The sequence below is a fragment of the Buteo buteo genome, chromosome 4 (assembly GCF_964188355.1).
Source record: "Buteo buteo chromosome 4, bButBut1.hap1.1, whole genome shotgun sequence".
In the NCBI taxonomy this organism is placed as follows: Eukaryota; Metazoa; Chordata; class Aves; order Accipitriformes; family Accipitridae; genus Buteo; species Buteo buteo.
The window spans coordinates 9,830,709-9,851,949 of NC_134174.1; the positions used below are offsets into that span (position 1 = coordinate 9,830,709).

General features: G+C 38.4%; 1 protein-coding gene across 2 annotated transcripts in view; it reads left to right on the top strand.

The window, feature by feature from the left end:
* SEMA3A (semaphorin 3A) overlaps positions 1–21,241 on the top strand; it is a 251,245-nt gene that overhangs the window by 177,570 nt on the left and 52,434 nt on the right. For both annotated transcript variants that reach the window (XM_075024731.1, XM_075024732.1), the window contains 2 exons: positions 5,745–5,838; positions 12,569–12,688. In XM_075024731.1, coding sequence (XP_074880832.1) covers positions 5,745–5,838; positions 12,569–12,688 — 214 coding nt within the window. The remainder of the gene's footprint in view (positions 1–5,744; positions 5,839–12,568; positions 12,689–21,241) is intronic.

The window sequence follows — 21,241 nt, forward strand, 5'->3', positions numbered from 1 at the left end:
TCCAAACCTTAACAAGTCTGAAAGTTTTTCTCCGAGTGGGAACTGGGGCTTTTCTTTTTGTTCTGACCAACACTGAATAATACAGAGAACACAATATTTCAGTGCCAGCAACTTCTGACTCAGTTAAGAGACACTGCCGTTGGCCTTAAAGTCCTCCAAATGGATACTCCCTCCCGGTGCACTGTCATACTCCAGGCACTCCACTCTGGCAATCTTTTGGGGTTATTTTTTTCTGGGGCTTTGGGGTGGGTTTTTTTCTGTGTTTCCCCCCCCCCCCCCTTTAATCTATTTGTCTTATAAAATGCTTCATGGTAGCACAACAGAGTCTGTGGAAACAGCAAGGGAAATGTTATCAGCGATAATGCTCACAGCTGTGGCCAGCTCTACGTTTTTTATTAAACAAAGGATGTGATAGTTCCTAAGGCTCTTGGCATCTTGAATGCTCTTGGACCATCCCATGTTATTGTTTGGCAGCTTGTTGTGGAGATCAACTAGCCCCTGGAAGGTACCCTGGAAATGTGCTCCTTTCTGTTTTTGGTTTGGGGGTTACAAGAGAAAGGATATGAGTTCCTGCAATTACACTAGAGCAGCTAGGGAGCATCACTGCTGTCAAATCAATTGTCTTCCATGCCTTATAATTTAAACCAGCAAGACCTTCTTAGTAGCTGCATGCATTCCATCAACACAGCCTCTTCAGATCATTTGCTTGCACTGCATTGATTTATTATTGACCGGCAGCGGTTTTGCTGCATCAGGCTCTGCAATTCTGGGATGGTTTCTGTGTGAATTGCCAGAAAAGTTTCAGGAAAAAAAATCACCCTGAAACTCAGCAGTCAGTGCTGTCCATTCTGGTAGGTTAGTTCTTCCCCATTAACCACACATTTTCTCACAAGCCAGAAACAGTACTAAAGTGGGAAAGAAGGTTGGGGTTTTTTTGTTGTTTGTTTTTTTTTTTTTTTACCAAAAACAACTAGTGTATGCTTTCATCTTTCTTGTCCTTGTTTTGTTGAGACAGTTCTGGATGGGCTAGCTGCTGACAGAGATACAAATATCATGCTGGGCATACATACATATGCATATATTTATATGTATATATAGCATTATATTGTATTGATACACTGGCTGACCAAAGCTATTCAATAGCAAAATATGAAATAAGTCTTGGCAAATAGCAATGTCTTGTCACCACTCAGTATCATGATATGGGGCATTACTTCAGCCATATTTCAACTGTTTGAAAGTGAATTTCTGGAGCCTTGAAATGGCAGATCATCGGGCCAAAGAATGGGAATCACAGTAACTTTTATGTTCATCTCCAGGACTGAACTGTAGTTCTTTCTGGCTGACTCTTGCGATCTATAACATTATGTGCTACAGGAAAACATGTGTTTTAAGGAGCCAGAAGCATAATCTCCCACCATGCAAGACATTTACTAGGTAAAACAATTCACGCTATACCATGAGCCAGCAGTCAGGTATTGTCATTATGAGTTTGTGGAATTTCAAGATGTAAACAATCTCATTTTCAGTACTTTTATTATGGATTATAAAGAAGCATCAATGAAAGATAAACCTAGAGTTCAAAACCCAGCACTAATGAAATAAAGCATGCTACTGCAAGGTTTTTAGCTCCAAGGATCCTTAAAAAGATTTGAAGCACATTGTAATGTCCTTTTGGGCTGCCAGTGCAACTAAAGAAGGGGTTTGGACAATAAATTGTACTCATTGAGTTACAAAGGCCTTTCTTTGAATTTTTTTCTTCTTCTTCATGCATTTCTAGAGAATTTCCTCCAGCCTGGCAAGCTTGCTTTGTCATGAATTCCTGTCTTCGATTACATAATAGCCCTCACAAGAATTTGAAACAGTGAGCATTTGGTGAACACACAGTTTTTCTTGCTGTTTATGACTAAGGTATTTGCTGACTCAGCGCAGTATCATTCTTTGCATTCAATTAACTGCAAAACCCAAGTGGCAGCAAAATTATAAACTGATCAGAATTTTTTCTGAGAAGAAATAATGTGCATTTTTTCTAGCTAAAAGCTCTTGTCTGTGCTGTGCAACAGTCCATAGTCCCGCCTAAGTCTCTGAGCAGAGCCTTGGTCTTAGCTATCTGCAGGCAGACTGATTTTGGTGCCGAGTCATTACCCAAGAGCTGCCCTCACTCTCTCTGCTGCCTGCACACAGGTTTTTCAGGTGTAATTTAGGAGGACAGGACTTACAACACCAGGAGCATAGCTTGTTTCCAGTCTGACACGGAGGCTAACTCTCTGGAAAATAATCAAGCACACCTTTTATAAAAAATGAGGAGATGAAATTTTACCCTCAAATATTGATAATGACTTCTCATGTCAGTTCTTGCTGTTATGGCATCTTGGGGCAGAATTTGGGAGCAAATGCCACAGACCAGTGACTAGTATGATCAAGTACCTATCATTACTCATATTGCTTCCTTGGCCTTTGAAAAGAGGGTGGGGATGTACATAGAAAAGAGTTTATTCCTTTGTTGCCTGTATTCATTGTTGGTTTGTAGATAGACATAGTTTGACTTGAGCATCCAAAAAGCTATTTGGGCAAGTTGCCCTGTTTGTGACAGGTTGGACTTCCTATAGCATGTTTATCAGAATTCCTTGAGGCCTCAGACTAACCATGATACGTTTATTTGGCACTTAGCAGCCATGTATTTATTGTCATTATTACTTGCCCATACATTTTGAAAGTTTTAGTGCATGTCTCTACATTGCATTTTTACACTGTGGGATTTCCCTGTCAGGCCTTTTATTTCAAATGCTTTATTCCACAAACACAAAGAGAAGGGTAGATCATCTCTGACTTACGCTGACCCAGTTCTCCGCTATTTCTTGCCCGCTACACACCAATATCAGTAGAGTTACAGTGACATAAACCAGAAGAATACAGTCAAAAATCAGATCCTTCTTACACCAAATCACTTTCCACATCTGTTTCCTATTTGTCTTATAATGACACATGGGATTATTTTGGGAATATATTCTGCTTTAACTGTCATGCCACTGACTTTATGGCCTTATCAAATATCCATTGGTGTGCAGGTTGAGCAATTATCATGTACTAAGAAGAAATCCCAAGAAAACATAGATTGATAATAACATTTTTCAATAATGGCTTGTAGCATTAGTGCCATTTTCTATTATTGTAGTTGAGGTCTAGCATTCTCCTCAATTTACTGCTTTTATTTGTTGTGCAACATCTAGATATGGACCCTACAGCAGAATTTCAAAACCAGTTTTCTTTTTCATTATTCATTTCTGGTTAGAAGGAGCAAAGTCAGAAAATCGAATAGAAGCAAGGAATGTGTCTGGACTATTAAGAAATAGAAAGAAAGACAAAGGGAAAGAAATAAATGTAATACTGTGCGAGATATTACAGATAAAGGAAGACTGTATAAACATAATCAGGCGGGCTACATCTACAAGAACATGCCTTAGGATACTGAGCTTGAGTTCTGGAATCAAACTTCATAAAGTTGTGTCCACACTTTTTATCTTACAGTGCAGTAAGCCCCTCCAGATAGACTATCCTGCTAACAGTCCATTTTCCCTTCCCCTTTTTCTGCAGTAAATGGAGTGAAATGTGAAGTCCTTCTCATGTTCATTTGAAAATATATAATATACACACAGAGATACGTGCTTTCATGATGTAATTAGACAAGCCTGTAATAAAATAAAATAATAAAAACTATAGCCTGTTTCACTCACAGAAACATGGACTCAATAGGTTTAAAATAATACCATTTGGAAGTATGTTTGGTCACTGGCCTGGTCCATGCCTGGATTCAGTACAGATGAGCAAGATGGGGAAGGCAGGGTGCCAGGGAGAGTGCTGCTTCCAGATACTTGAATTCACTGCTCGTGAGAAAGACATCAGCTATTTGAATGATCTTCACATTAAAAAAACATTACCAAACCAATTGCTGAATAAAATTTGAGTTGTTGATATCTTTTTGCATCCTCCACAGCATTGTGGAGTGCCAGATCTCCAGCACTGAGCACTGGAACGTTGCTCTTGAGGGTGAAAGTATTGTGTGCAACTTTGAGACTTTTACTTGTGAGCACAAGACACTGTAAGACTCTGGAGTTTACACGCTAGTTGAAGTTCTAGCCTGAGACTTAGTCCGGAGAAGTGAAGCTGAAAGACCCACACTCTTTGCCATCATTGTAGATGATATAATAAGGACCAGAAGTCACAAGTTGTTCTTCGGAAGATTCAGTTTAGAAAAAAATGCTTCACTAAGAGGGCAATGGAAGTTGCCCAGAAAGGTTATATAGTTCCCATTCCTGAAGGTTTTCATGACTTGGCAAGACAAAACCAAAACTGACCATACCCCATGTTGGTAATAGTCTTCTTTCAAGTTCTCCTGGATTTAACAATATCTAGAGAGCCCTTCCAGCCAGCCGCTCTATGATTCTGTCTTTGGAAAGGGATGATGAGAATAAGACAGGGGGGATTTCTTAGTCTGTGGAAGTAGTAAGTGCTGTAGGGACTTGAGAATCAAGGTAAAGAGCTGATTTGTTATGAAATAAATAGGGAAAAATATTGTAACATCTTCTTAGTTGCTTTCTACTATCAATATATATATTTTAGACATATATTCTGAAGTTATTTCTTTGTTTATTTTCCTAAAACAGATGAGTGATCTCTAATCAGTCAATAAGAAAAAAAGAGGCTGTATCAAGCTGTAGTTGCTATTATAGCCTAAACTACTTGGTCCTGCAAATATTGGTTAAAGGAAGTCCTTCAGCATCTACCTCGTAGAGAATTTTTAGCTGTAAGCAACTGAGAACTGGGTGCAAAGGCCTAAGTAAACAGAGAAACTGTTGCAGGGTAGGAGTTGTCCCAGCTCTGGGGCTCCTTGACTTAATTAGGTGTCAATGCAAATTAACCATAGTGCAAGTGGGAAATGGAAATTTCAGTTTTCGGTGTGGCCTCCAAAAGTCTTCTGTGAATATAGAAGTCTACTGTGCAAAAAGCGTCCATTCTTCTGGTTTTGGCCTCAGTGCAAAACATAAGATAAACACACTATTCAAATTGATTGGCAGATTTGGTCCCCCAGTTAAAATTAAAGTAATTAAATGTACTGAAAAGCCCATTGCTCTGGATTTACTGACCTTGATTTGACTTAGTGTTGACTGAGGCCCTTTTTAATCTTGGTTTATATCCCCATATGCTTTGCCCTCAGCCTGTATATTTTAAAAGTTTTGTTGCATAGTACTGAAAAATAAAAAAAAGCTCTCCTGATGCAGTTAAAGTTGAATTTGAGGATGCATTTCGGAACAGTGAGTCACTAAATACTCAGGTTAGGAAAAGCAGAATTTAGCATTGTATGATGTACTAATCTACATTTGCAGGATATTTCAGAAAAGTATAGTCGGTGAAAAATAGGTTTTATCTTTTCTCAGACAAAAGCTTCAAATTCCAGCTTCCTCAGTTACTATTACTCAGACGTATTCTCAGTGAAAGCAATAAGAATTCAATGAAACCATGTAAATTATATGTGAAGTAGAATAGATGAGGCAAAGGCTGTGCATGTATATTTGTACTTTTGACTAGCCTTCAGCACAATACTGATTAGAAGGTGTAATTTGACTTTCCTGAAGCCACAAAAAACAGTATGAATCCTATATACTGCTCTCTGTTTAGTTCAACCTATTTTTAGTGTTCTTTCATGAGATAATATTGCTTTTTCTTTCTTTTTTTCCACCCCACAGGACAACATTTTTAGAATGGAAGATTCACATTTTGAAAATGGCCGAGGGAAAAGCCCTTATGATCCTAAACTGCTGACAGCTTCTCTTTTAGTAGGTAGGTGCCACGATACAAGTTCAATGAGATGTGCATTCCCTGTAAATAACTACCAGTTTTCTGCTTTTTTTCTCCTTGCAGCACCTATGATAGGGCTTTGTTTTCTGCGTTTTATTTCCAGGCAAAAGTCCTTCTAGTTTCATTTTTAATGTAGTTGACCCAGGTGTCTTGAGAAACATGGTGTGTATAAAATAAGATTCAGGCATCACAAGAGCTGCTTTGTACCTCTGTAAGACCTTGTTTCTTCAAAGTGTTTCTCCTCCTCAGAGCTAGATGACTCTGGAGGTATTTTAATTGCCCGGTTCACAGACTGGCCATACTGATGGTGGCACCAGCACAGCTGAGAGCAAAGCAAGAGCAGGAATAAGTAATTTCTTACATCAGTTTTGCTGCTAAGGAAGGTCTATCACCCAACTGTATCTCCATGTGAGCTGGAGATATGCAAGCAGCCACAGGTCTAGGCCTCAAGATGATATTTCAGCCGAAGAGATTTATCTGACAGTGAATACAATTAAACTCCTGGCCAGAACACCGGGATTTCTATAAATTAGGTATTTCTGAATTAGTAATACTTCGTTTCATGGAATAGGTAAGTGTAGAGCATCTGGACTGTGTTAATCTAATTGAACTAATCCAATTGATTGAATTTATCTAATTGATTTAACTTATCTAATTGACTTAATTGTGTTCATTGTTATTCCTTCTCCTTTACAAAGAAGGCATAAAGATGTTTTGTGAGAAGAAATTAAGAGTGAAACAAATAGATTGTTCTTTCCGTAACGACTCTGCCCAGGTGTAGCCACTTAATCCTTAACGTGTAACTTTCTGGCAATTGATTACAACTTCAAATCCAATGGGGCAACAATAGTTTCAGAAAATTGCAAATTCACTTATCTCAGAAGGCTTTGGGAAATGACACATAACCAGATAACATTAGTTTCTCCAGGACTTTGTCCATATTGCTAGTCTAGGGCCTTGCCTACCATCTACCCTTATTATATTAAAATTACATTTACAAATTAAGCTATTCAAAATAGACAGCAACAAAAATTTAGTCCTAAGTGTGCCTCATTTCCTGATGCAGCCCCTAATGATCACAGGTGATGAGCCACCCTCGGGACACGTACTTTTTAACAGGAAAAACAAGAAAGACGTCCATGTCTTGCTCCAACTTGTACCCTGTACAAACAGAAAAGAAAAAAATGTGTGTGTAAAAGGCCAGTGTATAAATTAGTGCCTGGAGCGACTTGAATTTGTGGCAGAGCTACTCTCAAGGGAATAGCTTTATTATTTACTTTAATATACAGTAAAGAAAGAGAATGATGACAAGCCAGTATTACATGGTATACCCGGTATGCAACTGCACAAAGTCAACAGCGTCTAGCTTTTCACATTCCTTTTTTTTTTTTTTTCACTTAGTCCGGCACAAATATGATTATCTTATTTCCCTTGGCTTAGATTTCATGTCTTTAAATCATCTTTGCTTTCTTGAGCCCACTTCCTATCACTATAGTTTTCACTCCATGTATTTTTCCTCCTAATAAACGGTAGACCGAGTATGATATTTTGTTTTGAATCAGGCTTCCATTAGAGCCATGGGTGTATTAGCTCTATAGAAAATGGCGCAAATTCAACATTCAAAGCCAGTGACTAATTTCTACTTCAGTGACTTATGCAAAACTCAGGGTGAAGCTAAAATTAACGTTCCTGCATCCTGAACATGAATACCCTTTCTTTGCTTCCTCATAGCTGCCTCACAGTCATATTGTGTAACTGATTATAACAACGTGTTTACTTCAATCCTTTGCTGCAGAGATTCCCCTGATATTTCAGAAAGTGTACATCGGATTCACTACTGGTTCACAATGACTTATCTTTGCCCCAAAAAGCATAAATTTTATGGTAAAATGATGACCCAAGGCAAAATAATTTCCTCCCCCCAAAACAGGTGAGGAACAGGGAATGAAGTGGCCAAGCAGTGACTGCACGGAGAGGTTTGGTCCAACTGCTCTCTGCAGTAGGTAGCACCGGAGTGAAGCGGTGAAGAGAGCCGTGGAGGCCAGTGGAGCCTCTTGACCGCAAATGCTTCACACCAAAGGCGGACTGCTTTTTCCCTTCTCCTGAGCTGAATGACAGCTCAGCTACTCCCGGCCCCTCCTGGGCCAGAAGTATTTGTCCTCACAAGCAACTGTGGTTTATCTTAGGTTCAAGAGGTCAACTGTGTAAAACAATTACCTGGCACTCATTAAAATGCAATGTTATAATTAGTAACACAATGTAACTATCAGGAAGATAAAAGAAGGCCGAGAAGTAAAGTAATTTATATGGTTAAATACAGGAGGGAAAAATAGCCTCTGTTCTTCATCAGAAACACTAAACAGAGATTTTGCAAAGTGTAGAAGAAGTTCTTGACTCCATAACTAGAAGGTAAATCTTAGGTAAGTGAAATGTAATTACCCAAGCTGGAATTTGGGCAAAACACCAAGGTTAATTTGCAAAAAGTAACTTAAGATCTTTAACAGCCATTAGTGCTCAGGATTCCTATTTTATGTTTCAGCTGAAATAAACTCTTACAAGCGTAAAAAAGATCTTCAGTATCCCCTCTCTCCTAAAAAAAAAAAATAAATCAATAATATTTGAAGAAAAAACAAAACAAAACAAACCCAAACCAAACAGTTCATCATTATTAAATTGTTCCAATATTTTTCCAGTATACATTCCTTGTTCCATACACCTGCAAACTTTTTTCATTATTTTTTTAAGAGTTGTTCATTAAAGATAGTTATTGCTACTCTACCCTAAAGTAAACGCCAGCTGGGAACATGATATAACCAGTCCCTAGTAATGTAAGACATTACTTAGCCATTCTCATCTATGTGCTGCTAACTAAACAATCTCCATTTGAGCAGGCTAATGCATGAAAATGTAGAGACTTAGCAGTCCCTGGGCACCACTAGTGTGTATTCCAGGGCAGGAGGAAAATGAGAGGCAGCACGGTTTTCAAAGAATGTAATCACAGGAGAAAATATCACTGAATGTATTAGTCTAAAGCAATTGTATTGGGATAGTTGAAGAAAACCTCAGAGCATTGTCCCATTATCAGTCAGTTGCTCTTTAGGAAATGACCCTTTGGGATTTTCAGAAGCTCTGATGATCCAGAATCCTCAAAGCTATTTATGTTCCCGTGTCTCACTAATTTATATTTCTTTTAATTTACAATTATTTTTTTTTTCCAAAATCAATTTAGGTGCCTTAATACTCCCAAATATATATCAATGTGATCTGAAATACAGTGGCTTCTTACCAAGGAAGAACTTTACTATCCTATTTATTAGAAATTAGCTACTAAATACGTATGAGGTTCAGGATTTTGGAGTTATTCTACTTTCTGGGAAGTTTTAAGTGTTCACTTTGAAAGGAATGAAGTCAAGCCACTACTATGTATGTCTGAAAATCTTAATTTGAGTGAATAAACCTACTAACCGAGGGTAGCAGATTTCATTTAGGATCCCTTTTACCAGTGAGAGCAATCAGGACATTCAAGGCTTGTTTTTGCCTCTATTCCCCATCCATTCATCTTTCTTATTTCTTTCAAAAAGGAAGTTTACACTTCTGTACTCTCCAAAAGTATTATTTTTTTTTTTTTAAGAATGCAATCTTCTTTAAAAGCTGAATAAACAATTCATCAAATAAATGTATACTGCTTAGTTTTTAACATCTTTGCACCTAATGAACTTGGGGAGGTGTTCACAGTTCCGTGCTGCTTAGGTGCAGTATGTGGGAAAATGGTTCCTCCCCCAAAAAAGGATTACTATGGGCTTTAATTGTTGCCTCTTTATTTAGTAAAGTCAATATATGTATTTCTGTTTGCATTCATATGTCAACATGCTACTGCTTTAGGATAAAGTGGTTTGTGTCCAAAACACAGAGCTTTTTTCTACGCAAACAACTGAGGGCCGTCAGCTTGTTCTGGACAGTCATTGCTTTATGCTGCTGGGCTGGAAATACAGACTGACAACTTTTTTTCTTCATTCTTTCCCCTTGAGAAAAGTTTGTCAGTTCTCAAACCGTACACTTCCATTTTCTTCTTAAATTTAATGGAAACTGCTTTTAAAACTACTGACGATGGAAATGGCACAGTGAAGCCTATCTATGACATAAAAGAATAATTTTCTAGACCAGCAATGAGTAAATTTCAGTCCAAAAGAAGGTCTGCATACGGAAACAAAGATGAATGTACTTCTATCTAGACAGGAGGCAAAATCCTCATACAGCTTTTGAATAGCACTAATTCAAAGGATGTGCACATCTACGACATGACTTGAGGCTCACCCTCAATTTAGCAAAAATTACCTAAAGCTTTATAAAAATAAATGGTATTCCTTGGTATTTCTATCTGGGAGAAGTCAAAAATCCCCTTTTTGCATGACTACAGCAAATCAGTTCAAGCTGCAGGCACTGGTCTAAGTACACTGAAACCTGGAGCGGCTGTAGTAGAAAGCAAAGAAAGGTCAGCGAGTTTCCTACAGACCCTTCCCTCTTTGGAACATGCTGAAGCCCATTATTGGCAAAACTTTTGCTCTATCATCACTGATGAAAAAGCACCAGCCACAAGAGCCTAGTAGCATGAACAATTCTTGGGTTGAAATGAGTCAAACCTGGAGGATATGTTACTTTCAGTGGTTTTTATATGTTGAGTTAGAAACGGAGGTGCCAAAACCCCTTGGAATGCTAAATATTGAAAACATATAATTTTAATGAGTTTTTGAGCTATATTTATTTTAATTTAAAAATCTAGTATTAAATACAGATTTTTTTTCTTCCTTGATTGACCTTTAGATCTGTTGGTAACTAGGAAGCAAAATAGGGCTTGTTGGTTTTTGCTTTCCCCCTTTGATTTATATTGATTTATCTGAACTCACTGGGGACTGAAAGACAAGAAAATGAAGATAAGGTTAAAGAAAGGTTAAGCATAGCATCAAAGCCCTTTTCACAAGCAAAAAGGTTTTATGTTCTTTAAAATCTCAGCTGCATACCCTGTACATAATAATCACTATAATTAAGTGATTGTCTCCCCTTTAAAAAAAAGTTGAAAATGACATAGAGGAATGATAAATTGGTAATTAATGATATGCTGTTCTGTTTCACTTCTGATTACACCTCCTGCTGGGCACGACTGGTCTATTTGCTTCTAATCTCTGCTGCGAATTCATTCAATTCCACGCCTTTCCGCTATCATGTTTTCACCCTTCCTGACTTTCATGAGTACCATATGGTACAGAGCCACTGTAGGTTCAATTGATAATTTCATGGTGTCAGTGTTCTGGGGAAAAGATGGCAGTGACATCCAATAGGCATGCTTGGATCTGGTTGTCCCACCATGGAAATACCTAGAATTGCCATGAAAATGATAAACTTGTTCGTAGAGGGTGTTTTAAAATGAGGATATGGTAGAGTTTATCATGACCATGAAAAATTTAATACCTTAGCTTAAAGAAAGAGTTATTTTATCCTCAAACTTGTCTTTTTCACAGGAGACCCATTTAAGATGGGAAGCTTGAAAATAGCAGTTGGAAGGAACAATATATTTTAATTCCATATTAAAAATATAGGGTATGGTATCTCATTTCACATTCAGGTATAAAAGGGCACACTCCTAAAAAAAATGCATTTTTAGCATTTTGAATTCAGAGTCATTTCATGGACAAGCTGTACATTAATGTCAGTTGTGCTTTGATCCCTGGTTGTTTTCTGTGTCTGATTACTATGTACTTATTATTCTCTCTACCAGTTGGCAGGTATTTAACTTGACCTGGTCCTTTGAATTTAGAGGGTCTCTCTCTGCCTCGTCTATGATAATTCTAGCTGCCTGAGGAGGGGCACACTGGGACTCTAATATTAGAAGTTTCACCTCCAGCTAGGCTATGTATGTGCCATTTATGGGCTGAAGTACGCAGGTCAATTTTTAATTCACTTGTTCACTGTGATATGCATGGTGTCAAGGTAGCAGGGAATGATCTCATTTATTCTCTCCCTTAGCTGTTGCCCTTTGCCAGTATAACAGTTACAAAGGTGGCTGGAGGAGAAAGGCATGTTCTGTCTTTCCTGTAGAAGATACTGTTTTCTGAGGATCTGCTTGCTCAGAAAAAAAAAAAAAATAAGAGAAAAAAAAAAAAAAAGAAAAAGAAAAAAGAAAACCCAAACAAACAAAAACCCACGAAAAGACAGTTTCTATATGAAAAATTGAAGGGATCTGAGGACTTTCTGAATCAAGAGTGAATGAGCTGGACTCTCCAATTCCCAACACAGAGTCACAAAAACCCAGTAGGTTGGGAGGAACCTCTGGAGGTCTCCAGTCCAAACTCCTGTTCAAAACAAGGTAACTTCACAGTGAGGTAGGTTTTGGGGGGGCTGCATACTACTGCCTGCCAGGGTCAGGTGTACAGCCTGTCACTGTTCCAGCCTAAGAATCCAAACATATTTTGTGAAAAGTGGCTGCACTGGCAGTCAGGAGATACAGCTCATTTGAGAGAGATTACAGTTAAGCTCTACGGTGAGAAAGTGGGTCTAATAATATCTTTTCAATGGCAATACATTGCAAATGGCTTATTGCTTTGTAATTTTCTCATTATCCCTATTAGTGCAATATAAACATAGGACTGACAGCTTTCTCTGATTTACCATGACTGGAAAATTGAGAAATGTTGCTTACAATTATGTCCTCCCACAGATGGAGAACTGTACTCTGGCACAGCAGCAGATTTCATGGGCAGGGACTTTGCCATTTTCCGAACTCTGGGGCATCATCATCCAATCAGAACAGAGCAGCATGACTCCCGGTGGCTAAATGGTATGTAAAATATACATTTATCCGTTTACATTGATCTAGCCATTAAAGACTAGCACACAGCGCCATTCCAGCAACATCTGTGACATATACATCCCACTTTTATTTGGAGCAGAATTTTGTCTTAAGCCAGTTAAACTAATCAAAAGTGATTTATAAAGAAGCATTTTTGTTTTAATTACATTGAGATTTGTGGAGTGTGATTAAATTTAAAACATATACAGACACTATGGCTAACGCAGTCATGCCACAGGAGCAGATTGCTGTAGGGTGCAAGTTGGACAGGAGCTCGAGGCTTGTGAAGACATCAGCCACACATCAACACAAAGTAGCTACGGAGCCTTGGGCAGGGTTGTGCCTTGTACAAGCTTCAATTTTTGACTAGACTGAAGGAATCAGAAACTGGCCACCAAAGTCCAGCAGAAAATGGATCAGCAGAGCTTCCTGAGCAGGCCAGAGTTGTCAATAGTTTGGAAAAAGTGAAAGGGGTCCTAGGCATTCCAAATTACTGGATTTCAAAATATTCAGTAGTTTAACAAGGCAGAATAGCTTGCATTATTGTATGGATATTACTAATCAGGCCTGTAGTTGTTTGTGTGTGTGTATGGGGAGAGAGGGATAGTTTCAGAGAAACATTTGGTTTTGGCTTCATGCACCAAAATACTTAAAAATGCATCTGAGTACTCTATCCAAGTTCTACTGAAGTCAAAATTCCAATAGCTTAAATGGAATTACACTTGGCTTTAGCTATACAAGGATATGAGCATTTTGGAAATGAGAATTCATCATCTGAAAAGGCTGACGAGATTTAAGTGAGCCACTAATACTAACTGTAGTTACTCTGAGTTAATATATATTTTAATTTTTGAAGAGTTAAATAGCCACTTTTGCTGTACATGCTGCTTGCATCTGCACTCCTGTTTTTGAATTCACAAAGTATTTTGTTCTTAGATGTTTTTTCACTTCTAGCCACATTATTAATGTCTGTGTTGAGGTCCAGGTTTTCTTACGTGGTTTTGCAATTTAGTGCAAACTGTTCACACAAATTTTTAATGTGTAAGAGCAGCCTATGTTTTAACAACACCGCCTCTTATTAGCTACAGTAGGGAATTTCTAGTATCATACTGGTTATCATATTAGCTGTATATACAATCTGTAACAAAACCGGTCCCTGACTCATAATTAAAACCACAAAGTGCTATTGCAGGTTGGATAAACAATTCTATATATGACATATGCATTGGGTATATGTATCAGGTAAATGTGTATATGACAAGTTGTATGAATTTGTATTTTAATATGATAAGTTGTATGAATCTGATTTTTGTCCTGTTAAATTTAGTTTTGTCATAATTCATGTGGACTACTATGAGAACAGATTCAGGTCTATCACATTCCAGTTCCACAGTCTGTGCTTGCCCAGTAACCCAGAAATATTGTTCATTGGGTTATTTTGTTATAATAATAGACAAGATTTCTGGACTTCTGGGGACAGTAGAGTACAAGGGTTATAGACATATCCATCTATCTTGGTACCTGGAAGAGTAATAATATGTTAAAGATAACACAACACCAGCTTTTGTTATGGTAGTCATGATGACATGAAGTCCAATCATGCAAGCAAAATCTGCTTTTGTGCAGAAGATTTGCACAATGACAGCTGAGTCAGGAGGATTTATGCAGTGGGAAAGCACAACCATTGTCCACAGCCCCTGTACTTCATCGCTGAAAATGTGTCATTCCTTTGTGGATTCGGTTATCAGTCTTTCAGCACTAAATGTGAGAACTGCTTTTCCCAAATTAGCACTAAGGTTACATCTGACAGGGTGCAGAAACCACAACTGCTTTGTGCTCAAGACAGGGAGGAGAAGACAGTTGCACATAAAGAGCTGATGAACCTCAAGCTCTCTAGAATTTAAGTATTGTCTAGAATGAGCATAAAAGTAGGAAGGAAGTATTTATCATAGCACAGGGTGAAGATGATTTTCAACTCTTAAGTGTAGTTCTTACACTATATTCCTCTATGGAAAGTTTCAAGCTACTTTAAAAAAAAGGTAAGAATCAAACTAAGGCCTTTAGAAATGATTCCCATAACTGTCTATAATTTAATAGAGAATGATCCTTAAGTACATTTTTGAAGTCTATCTCTCCGTTGCAGCTCAATAATTTTACCTTCCTAATATGCAAAAGTTGGCTTAAAATCTACACTACAACATTCCTTTTAAAGGCTCTAAGACTTTACTGTTAATTTCCCAGTGATAAGATCCTGGCAGCCTTTCCACACAGTACTCCTAATTTCAGCATCTAACAGGGAAATCCAAAAATGATAGTTGTTTGGGTTTGAAACTCTGCAGGCATGCCAGTCCTTTTTTTTTTTTTCTTTTGTCATTTGTCTCTTTTAAATATAATTATAATAGCAGCTTTGTGTTTGCACATATTTAAAGTGTATATACTTTTAATGAAACAAGCTCTTATTGAAGGATGAGGTGTAATCTGCTTTCTTAAAGTTCTGAATAAACTAGTTTTGAACCTTATGTTTACAGACCTTTATACCTTTTTTAGTAAAGACATGGATTGCTACAGAGTGATGGGTTTGCTTTTCTAGTTGTTTTCTACAGTGTGCTTAGCCTCAGGTTAAAACCACTATTCTAATGGACATATGCTGAAAGCTGGATAAGAACACCAGTTCTAATCAAACTTACAAGGAGAAATCCTCATCCGCATGGAGTTTATTTAATAACTAGGTGGTGAGACATTTAGTTGTAAGTCCTTTCTAACGTTTACTTCATTCAGAGCAGGAACTTGAAACTGCTTCTGCCATATTAAGGCTAAGGTCAGAACTGACAGGGTGCAGAAAACACAACAGTTTGGTACCAAAAATGGAGAGGAGAAGACAGTAGCACATGAAGAGCTTGCAAACTTTTCCCAGAATGTAAATATCATCCTTAACTGGCATAAAAGTAGGACAACATTGCACAGAGTGATTAAGTTTTTGGATTTAAGCATGAACACAGAGTTCCTCCAGAGATCACACAGTTACTTTTTGGAGATGCTCCACCTTCTCTAAGAAGTTAAATGTTGCTGGGAAGAGGGCTTTGAACTGTGCCCAGCCCAAGGGAAGGTGCTGACCAGCAGCTCTTAAAGACTTTTTAAGTCTTTTAAAAATATTAAATACTCACAGGCTTCTAAAGACATTTCATTTTGTAGAAATAATTAAACAATCACCAAGCCAAATAAAGCAAAGGAGACTGTTTCTATAGCCATGGAGTTGGGGCATTCATCTAGAAGGTAGGGAACCATACATCAGTCACTGTAGCAGTGTATATTTAATTATTGATACAGAGTTGGCCAGATATGACATGGAGGCATTTGCAAAAACACAGTAAAATAAGTTGGTGCTCAGGGAAGTCATCTTGGATACAAAAAGCCACATTTCAGTGCCCCAGACTGAATCACGTACTTCGTTATAAGCCATGTACGTGCTCACCCTGGATGTTATTGGCTTCTCTGGTAAGTACATGGAGTTTCTCTTCAAAAAAAGCTTTGACAGTCTTAGTTGGTCCCAGTGAGGGTCAAGAATAGTTTCGAATTCTCAGAAAAAAAAAAATCCTGAAATTGAAAAAACATCTCCTGTCCAGCTTTACTATAAGAAGCAATGGCTTTGATGTTATACGTATATCTTACAGAGTCTTGCCTACAGGCAAACCCCATGTTTTCCTTTAAATATGCCATCGCCTCTTATAGTTCAGAGCCACAAGAAGCCAGTGTTATTTCAAGAAAGCGTAGATCAAGTCCTGCTTCTATGAACTGCTCCAGCAATAAAAAAAGATGAGTAGGAGGCCTGAGCAGGTCAGAGCAGCTTACCCTGGTAGCTCCCTGCTGAACTACACGCAGCGTTTGCTGTACACCATCCACCGCAGCGTTCGTGCAAGGGCTGAGGGCATGGCTGGAGGCAAGAAGGCAGAAATGGCAGTGCAGTGTACCAAAGCAAATGCAAAAGCGATGTACTGAAGGCAGTTTTCAAGCTGAAGATTAGGGGAGTGGAAGGAAAGCTTGGAGCTGCTCTCATCTTCCCTGACTTGAGCACAGGGGATCTGGCCTTAAATTGTTAACATTTTGTAAAATGAATAACGATAAACATTTATATTAAAAGCAAAACAGAGTTGGGCTGCAGAAGATTTGAAAGGAAATGAAATCACAAAAGCTGCATTAAGATAGTTTTATGAATCTGGTTTGCACCCCAGAAAAGTGAGCGAATACTGGCCTCGCTCACTCTCTTTACTAGAGTTGGGGTTAAGAGAGACTGTCAGTCTGGATTTCCAGCCTTGGCTTGGAATTTCCTTGCTTTTTATGGGTTTAAACGAGCTCTATGATATTATTTTAGCATACTTTCCATGGCTTAATTTTTAAAGTGGGGTAGTAGCTGTGCTTAGTCCCCTGGGGTTATTGTCCTTGGTAATCTTTACTTTACGGTTACATAAACAGCTGAGAATTATAGAAGCTGAGCGACTGTTCAATAAAAAAGAAAATGCCCTCTTAAATTTCACAGGCTCCAAGGCAGGAAACATGGAGTTGATACTCTCTTGGCATTCATACAGAACTTTAGCCATCACTTTATGTTGTTTCCGCTTATGGCAGTTTGTAGGACGTCCCAGCACTGGCAACATACACACATAATTTTGAATATATACATATTGCACATTACTGCAAGGGAAAGACAAGATTGCAGCTAGTTTATAGGATTTTTACCTCTCTAATAAAAATGTATTGAATGTGTCAAGATATTTAGAAATTAATATTTGTTCTCTTGCAACTACTCTTTCTGAGACTCTTGCTGATGTGTTCATATGCTGCATCCTTAAATCTATAATTTGTCTTTGGTCACCCACACCAAACATTTTCCCCACCTATACATACCCACTGACACCCCTCTCTGCTGTGCCACTCCTTTGTCCCTAAATGCCTTCCTAATTTCCCACTTTCCAGCTTGCCTCCTACCCATTCCCAATCCAGATATACAGAAGGCACTAAAATACATGCCACCAAGGGTAAGCAGGTGTGGAAAACAGCTGACCTGCCAGCATAGATAGGACCCAACTATCCTGGTACCTGGGGTTTATTTCGTAAAGTACATCCAAGATATTCTTGCAGAAAGGAGGTGATGGATGTTACAAATACAGTAACTCTCCAGCAAGAAAAGAGGTATTTAAATAAAGGACATAAAAAAAAAAAGGGGGTATGAACTACATCTGAATGTATTTAGTCTTCAAATTAGAAGTCTTAAACCATGGGGGGAATGAAATTAGAAAAAGCTGCCCAATAGAAGCAGACAGTGAGGCAGCCTAGCTGGTTTTAAGAGGAATATAGATAGCATTTTATGTGTCGTCATATAGCACGCTTGCCTGACATTGCAAGGGACTGCGGTGACTAGACTAAGATGTCTCTTCCAGGTCTGCATTCCTATAAATTTACAGGGGCATATTTAAACAATCTTACCAGTGAAAACAGTGAGGGATTTTTTGTGTCTGTTTTTGTTGTTGTTGTTGTTCTTTTGGTGTTCTTTTTTCCCCGTAAGGACCTCTTGCATTTAAAATATGCATTTCTATATTTGAACCAAATTAGTCAGCTGATATCTCCTATCATGCAAGCTGTAGTGTGGACCAAGTCCTGCACTTTCCCACCACTGCTTATACAGGCACGAACAACTCCAACCCTTGCAGGAACAAAACATGTCCATATATGCAAGTCTCATTTCTCACTCAATACACCCTCCCACCCCCATTCCCATTATCTTCATTGCTAAGAATAGTAATAAATAATTTCACAGTGATAAATTCCATGTGTGACAAATGCTAATGTCACCTAACACAGTGCTAGGAAGTACTCAGAAACTATGGAGACGGTGGCATAATAATGTGAACAGAATGGCATACAAACTCAATTTACAGGTTTTTTTTTCCTCCCTTAAGTCTGTAGATCCAAATTTGAGAGATTGAATATGAATTTTAAATTGTTTTTCTCATTTCAATTTAACAAGTCTTTTCTCTATACATTTTTATTACAACCCGTTCTTTTTCTCTTGGAAGAAATGTAGAATTTCTGAAATCGTAAAATAATCACTTCTTTCTTAATATTATCACTTGACATTTATACTACCACTAACCTGAAATGGTTACAACTCAGGAAGCCATAGGTCCAGCTGAATACTTGATCAGGAGATACTCATGTATTTGAACCAGTTGACTCATCTTGTCTGATAGCTGCTCCAGGTATCTTTAGGCAAAGTAAGAGAAGTATTTGATTCAGAAATCAAAGACCAAGCAGCAATTACAGAGCGTGCTTTACAGTTCCTCTGGATGTGAGGAAGATCATGAAGATGGTGGGTGACGACAACCAGAAAAATTATAATCTCCCATCAAGTGGCCTAAATGAAATTATTTTCAATTCTTCTATGAAACAGATCTCTCTCTTCCCTCTCCACCACCCCCCACTCCCCACCCCGCTGCCCCATAGTCTAGGATTAGGTCATTTTCTTCATTAAATTTCAGGGCTGTGCATGAGATTTTTGTTGTGTTTAGGTATGAAAAATTGGTAAAAGTAGCCAAAGGATAAGTTTTGAGGCTGGAGTGGAAAAAACAGGTAGAAAAGATGAAGCAGAAGAGGACATTCCCCTGGTTTGACCGTGCATTTTGAGGACTTCCTGACAATCTAGAGAATATGACCTGAGGCAGAAAGACTCGCTTCAGTAAACATATTGGTCTGAGCTATAGCCACAATAAGCTTGGGGAAGTTAGGGTACAAATTAGTCCAGGAACACCTGACTTAGGATATGTGTATATTGCATGGTTAACTGTGGGCTCATTTATGGGTTTCAGCTTGGTCAGCCTTATTATCCACACCAAAAAATAATAGCTGGGAGTGTAGATTAGAAGCCATGATTTGCTGCAATTCATACCGTGACTTTCTTTATAGAGCGTATAAGATCAAAAATAATGGGGGACCTCAGAGTGCTTTGTGCACTGTTTCCACTGGAGACCAGAGAAGTTTGCTGCACATAGTCCATTTTTAGGAAAGATGTTCATAGGTCTCAAAGCAAGCACTGTGGGCTATGACCTCAGTCCAAAACAGATCAGTGCATAGTCTCTCTCTAAACAGAGACTTGGAAGTGATTGCCAGCTTGGGGATCTACACTCACGTGTGTACACTGAATTGTTCTATTGGTGATGTGCCTTAGAATTGCTAAATTTTAGGGGGTTTATTTTGGTAGTGAATATGATATCAGGTCAACAACCCAGTAAATCCTGGTGAGCCTCATGTCGGGGTGAGACCTGAGAGTGTAGCCCTTCCCAATGCCTATGCTCTGACTTCTCTGGGGAGGAAATTGGATGAAAGAGCCAGAACAAGCTCTGGCTAGATGCTAGATGTGGATAAATCACTGCACCTGTCTGTGCAGGGCAAGTCGGGTGATCACACTTGGGTCTTCAGAGTCAAATTTGATGAGCCAGGTAAGTTGCTTTTTATAGACATAGCTTTAGATAAACAAACCTGAGTCTCATCTGCCACCTCCAGCGGTAGGAGCTGTGTAAAAACCCAGCTGCATGAATATGCTCCAGGAGTAACACTCTTGATCCTGGATGTCTCCAGCTCTGTACCCCACTCAGACTGACTAATAAACACCAGCAATTGTCTGTTTATCAGTAGTCCCAGTGATATTCTGTGTTCTCTAGAAAGCTTTTTTTTTTATAACTGAGAAGGATTGTTTATTTGTATGTATTTATTTCAATGGATAACTTGTAGAGTTGGCAATGGGCAGCTTTGTAAAATGATGGTCTGTTCACATAAAGAAGGTGACAAACTCAGTATATAACTCAAGTAGTGGTAGATGTGGCAACAATCTCTACTAGAAAGCTTTGCATAATACTTTCAGTTAATATAAGATTAAAAAGACCATATCTATCTATACATATTTATATATATATATAAACATGTTACCCACATGCATCAGTTCCTAGGAAGCCTCTCCTCTTGCCCTGGAGATGAATTTCAATAAGCAAACCCCCGTAATTTGTTCAGGACAGGTGTAACGTTCAGGTTCTAAGACTGCACTTTGCCTTGCTTTTGGTGTAGGCCCCACTTTAAATTACACAACATGGGTTTCTTTGTAATTATTATTTTTACAAAGATCCAAATCAGCTTAAGGAAAAGGAAAGTTCAGATTAGGTGGCAGGATGCCAAAGACAAAGCCTATGTGTTATAAGCCTTGCAAATTCAAGTAGGTTTCCCATGATCTCCGAGATCTCTATGAGGGCTCATCACAGCTCTAATGCTTGGAAAACAGTGACTTTTAGCTATTGAATTGTGCCTCCTTTCCTGCTCACAAAAGTAACTAACCAGTTTTTCAAGAAAAGTTAAGCAGAAATCTGCTTGTAGGGAATCACACAGCAGAATACTAATTGATTTAAACAAAGCAGGAACGGGTCTGTTACAGCCCCCTTCATTGGGATATGACATACATCTGAATTTTTTTTTTTACGTTCTTGTGTTGGTTTTTTTTCC